The sequence below is a fragment of the Myotis lucifugus genome, unplaced genomic scaffold, assembly GCF_000147115.1.
Source record: "Myotis lucifugus unplaced genomic scaffold, Myoluc2.0 scaffold_7, whole genome shotgun sequence".
In the NCBI taxonomy this organism is placed as follows: domain Eukaryota; kingdom Metazoa; phylum Chordata; class Mammalia; order Chiroptera; family Vespertilionidae; genus Myotis; species Myotis lucifugus.
In genome coordinates, this window is record NW_005871055.1 from 12,654,937 (window position 1) to 12,660,144 (window position 5,208).

A 5,208-nucleotide genomic window follows, 5' to 3' on the forward strand; every position below is an offset into this window, starting at 1 on the left:
TTTTTAAAATTTCGGTTATCATTTTCAACTTGAATCTTCACTTGTTCCGGTAAAGGCCCAGAGAAAAAAATACAGCAAAGTTCAAACAGAGTTGGTTTTTTTTGCCAGGTAAATACCTCTCTCTGAAGGAAAGGCTGGCATGCATTATCTAAGGTTATACTTATGCCACATCAGAGCAGTTCAAAATCCAAACTATGAAGTATATGGAAAAAGAAGTGTTACACTAATGGATTAACACTTTTAATCTCCTTTTTTGACTTAGATCTCAAGATCATATTAATACCACATTCACCACATCAGCCTTCCATTGATTATCTCAATTTGACCCTATACTGTACTTCCCTTTCTATTAGTATACTTTCTAAAAATACTTTAATAAAATGTATAAAAATACAGCAGATAACTGATCTAGAAATAGATTTGTATTTTATTTCAGAAAACTAGGTAAAAGGTCAAAATATGCTTTTTTTGTAGAAAACAAAGGAATTCACTAATGCTAAGGCAGCAATCTTTTTCTCAGTAAAAATAAATTACATAAAATTAAAGCTCTTGATTTACATCATACTTTATTTTCTATCTTTTATATATCACACAAAGTTATTGAAGGAAAAAGTCTAAAAATATACAAAAGAGATGATATATAATCTTCTTGCTCCAAGAGAATCATTTAATATAAATAATTATAAATTTCAGAGAGATGAATAGGCTATGTCCTGCAAATACTAATTTGTTATGTATATTTTAATATAAGTGTTAATTTTATCTTACTACTTTTCAAAATATCTTAACCTAGTCAACTTTCCTATGCTTTGGTTTTCTAATTTATAATTTAAGACTTCTTTTGGTTGATTTACCAGAAATTAAGATATTTTGCTAATAAGTATTCTCAAAATCTTATTAACAAAGCAAGGTCACATGAATCACTGAAAATTTTTAAAAAAAAATACACAGTGATTTTGAATATTACTCATAGATAAAGTTCTAAAGTGAGAACTCAAATCATTCTTGGTAAGGGGCCACCATGGAGATAGATATCAATTAATGTCAATTAGCAATTGCTACTCTGGCATTTTTCTTCCACTGTTAAGAGTAGGTCATTATTTCTTTGGTTTGAACATCAGACAAAATTTGTACCTGGTTGAATTTATAGTTCACACTGTATAACAAATATCTATCTTTAAATACTAGAGTTACATGCAGCACAGAATGCTACACACCTAAACCCCATTCTAAGTGCTAAACTTCACATTGAATTAAGCCCAAGGCATACACAGAGTGGAATCCACACTGTTTAAATTATTTATTTCCCTCTCCTTTCCCCCTTTTTGCTGAGTGTATATTTCTGCTCCTCAGTTTAAGTGCACCTACTCACATAACTAATGAGAAAGCAAACAAATCTTTAGGTAAAGAGACATTTGTTAGGTCGTATCCTCATACTAATTCTTAAATCTAATTTTTTACATATAGTTAATTTAAAACTAATCTTGTAAAAAAAAATCCCTCTAACTTCATCTACTACATACAATCATATTCCAGAATAGAGGGGACACTACAGAGCTGGAGAGGTAGCTAGCAGCTAACAGAGCATCTCTACATAGAGAGTAGAAATGGAGCAACACTAATTCAGGTCAACATACTAGTACGTTACTTAATTCCACAATATTGTGACCAAAGAAAGTAATTATGGGGACTTACAATCTTATGACACATAGAAAACTGTAACTATCAAATTTCAAAGTAAAGATTAACACACTAAATACCAAGAAAACCTTCAGTGTTCTAGGGATGCAATACTTTGCTAACATTCAAATAATATAATCAGGAGAGAAGTGTCTGCACTTGCTGCGGCGATCGGTGTAGAATGCTCTCTGGATCTTTGTATTCATTGACTGGATTCATCACAGCAGTATACACTTCACCATAGGCTCTGCAGACTAATTCAGTAGACTGTTTGATGATCTGCTCTCTATTGATAAACAAACAAAATATGAAAAGATAATTTAAAAATACTAAGAATTGTAAGAAAGCTTTACATTTGAATTAATGCATTTCATTTTCATAATTATCATATCGATAAAAAATCATTATACTGCTACAAGTTACCTATCTCGGTTTTGGGATAAAAAATTTATATTTAGTATTTCTTTGTTAAATTTTCCTGATTAGTATGTAGGTTTCAGGAAGGCATGGACTGTATTTTGTTCACTGCTACATATCTTTTGGGCTGGAACAGTGCCTGATATATAAACAAGACACAGAAACTGTGACCCACCATCAATGTATTGATTTTGCAAACACAACTGATAACACATTAAAGAAAGGCTTATAATTATTCAAATTGATTAATACTTCAAATCTCAGAAAAACTTAAAATAATCTGCCTTTTCACTTATACTAACAGACCTTGTTTTATTGTGTTTTGCTTCATTGTGCTACATAGATGTTGCATTTTTTTATAAAATGAAGGCAAAATCAACTCACTTTATTGTGATACTCTTTTCATTGCAGTGGTCTGGAACTGAACTCACAATATCTCTGAGGTTTGCCTGTAGCTCCTACACCAGTGATGGCGAACCTTTTGAGCTCAGCGTGTCAGCATTTTGAAAAACCCTAACTTAACTCTGGTGCCGTGTCACATATAGAAATTTTTTTGATATTTGCAACCATAGTAAAACAAAGATGTATATTTTTGATATTTTATATATTTAAATGCCATTTAACAAAGAAAAATCAACCAAAAAAATGAGTTCGCGTGTCACCTCTGACACGCGTGTCATAGGTTCGCCATCACTGGCCTAGGGTGAGTGCCCTAACCTCTCTGAGCCCTGGCAATGCCACCTGCAGGAGAGGAGAGCGGGTGGCTGAGGTTTGAAATGACGCAGGGGCTGAGTAGACAGAGCTCAGTCTAGGATTCCTCGGTTTGGCAGTTACATCCGAAATCCCAGGAATTTTCGGCCTTGGCCGTATGTAGGACTCGCGCAGTTGGGAGAGCCGGGTGTTAGCGCTTCTTTCCTTTGCAGCTGAGAACCAGTTTATCCTTCCCCCTCCTCCTGCCCCGCGAACCCTCCTCTCCTCAACGGTGCCTGGAGAACCTTCCCAGCGGCCAATGTAGACACACGACCAAGGACACACAAAAATATACCCAAGCAAGCACGTGGTGGCTGTGTAGACAGTTGGGCAAACACAGACACACGACACAGGTTGCTGTGAACAGGAATAGAGCTTCCCAGCACCAGCAAGAGGACTCATTAGGTGGAGCAGCGGCTCTGCAGGCACGTTCACCCCGAGCGCAGCTTCCAGGCCTGGAGTTGGCGAACTGAAAGCCCGGGATAATTAGAGCTAATTACATGTGTGCAAACAGCTGCAGCGGAGGCCGAGGGCGGGCAACCGCTCCCCCGGCCTGCCCCCTGCGATCCCGCCCCAGCAAAGGGCGGATGCCTGGAGGCACCACAGGACCCGAAACAAGTGACTTTTCTGAGCTTTCATTTGCACGTCCATACCGTGCATGCCTCCTCTGAGAAGTGGAGTCCAAGGGGAAGGAGAAAGGTGTGAATTCCTCACGTGTGAATGAGGCTTTATACATTGAACTGCTAGTCTGAATCAGTTATCTAATTTTGTGATTTCAGGAGCCTTTGGCAGGTTGGGTTTGATTGGTGGTGGGGTAGGGTTTTATATTTCTGAACAGGCCCGGTGCACAGGTGGGGACCGCCCGGGGCCAATTGGGGCTGGGCTAGTGGGGGGGAGGGGCAGCGGGGGACTAGCTGGCTGGCCCTGCCCACAATTGGGATGTTGTGGGCCGATCCGGGCAGGGCCGGCTGGGGAGGGGCCACGGGCAGTTGGCTGGCCAGCCTTCACCCCCCGATTCAGATGTTTGGGGGGCCAAATTGGGGGCCAGGCCGGCGGGAAGGGGGTGTTGCCGATTTGGGGCCAGGATCAGGCCAGTTTTGCCTGCCCGCAGTGCCACGTCATAGCCCACCAGATGTTCCGACGTTCGGTCACTGGGCTTTTATATATATACTAAAGAGGCCCGGGTGCACAAAAGTTTGTGCACTCGGGCGGGGGGGTCCCTTCAGCCCAGCCTGTGCCCTCTCACAGTCTGGGACCCCTCAGGGGATGTCCACCTGCTGGCTTAGGCCCGCTCCCCAGGGGATCCGGCCTAAGCTGGCAGTCAGACATTCCTCTGGCAGCCCGGGAGCCTTGGGGAATGTCCACTTGCCAGCGGGGAGCAGGCCTAAGTTGCAGTAGGACATCCTTAGTGCTGCTGAGGAGGAGGGATAGGCTCCCCTCCCCCTCGCTATGCTGGCAGCCATCAGCCTAGCTTGTGGCTGAACAGAACTCCCCCCTGTGGAAGCACACTGACACCAGGGGGCAGCTCCTGCATTGAGCATCTGCCCCCTGGTGGTCAGTGTGTGTCATAGTGACCAGTCATTCCCAGTCGTTCTGCTGTTAGGGTCAATTTGCATATTACCCTTTTATTATATAGGATAGAGGCCTGGTGAATGAGTGGGGGCCGGCTGGTTTGCCCTGAAAGGTGTCCTGGATCAGGGTGTGGGTCCCACTGGGGTGCCTGGCCAGCCTGGCTGAGGCGCTGATGGCCGTTTTCAGGCTGGCCATGTCCCCCCGGCGACCCAAGCTCCCAGTCTCTCCTTTTCTTCTTTTCTTTTTTTTTTTTCTGGGATTTATCTATCTTCTATAATTGAAACTTTGTAGCCTTGAGTGGAGGCCAGGGCGGGCCAGGGCAGGTGGGAAGCTTGGCTTCCTACATCGCCGGGGGCAACCTAAGCCTCCTGCTCGCTTCAGCTCCGTGGCCGCTGCCATCTTAGTTGGGTTAATTTTCATACTCGCTCCTGATTGGATGGTGGGCGTGGCTTGAGCATAGCAGAGAGATGGTTAATTTGCATGTTTCTCTTTTATTATATAGGACTAGAGGCCCAGTGCACAAAAATTTGTGCACTCGGGGGGGAGAAGGGGTCCCTCAGCCCATCCTTGTGCCCTCTCTGCAGTCTGGGACCCCTCAGGAGATAATGACCCGCCTCTTAGGCCTGCTTCCGGGTGGCAGAGGGCAGGCCCAATCCCTAGGTCTCAGAGCAGGGCCGATTGGGGAAGTGTCGCTGCCCCCTGTCATGCACAGAGCAGGGCGGATCGGGAGGTTGGGATGCCACCCCTAGTCATGCTCAGGGTACGGCCAATTGGAGGGTTGGGGCACTA

The 5,208-nt window shown here is 43.7% G+C and overlaps 1 protein-coding gene across 1 annotated transcript in view; it reads right to left on the minus strand.

Annotated features, from left to right (window-relative positions):
* Positions 1 to 540: 540 nt before the first annotated feature.
* COG6 (component of oligomeric golgi complex 6) overlaps positions 541 to 5,208 on the minus strand; it is a 94,067-nt gene continuing 89,399 nt past the window's right edge. Inside the window, exon 19 of the mRNA XM_023749162.1 lies at positions 541 to 1,966. Within this exon, the coding sequence (XP_023604930.1) occupies positions 1,819 to 1,966 (148 nt within the window). The 3' untranslated portion in view covers positions 541 to 1,818. The remainder of the gene's footprint in view (positions 1,967 to 5,208) is intronic.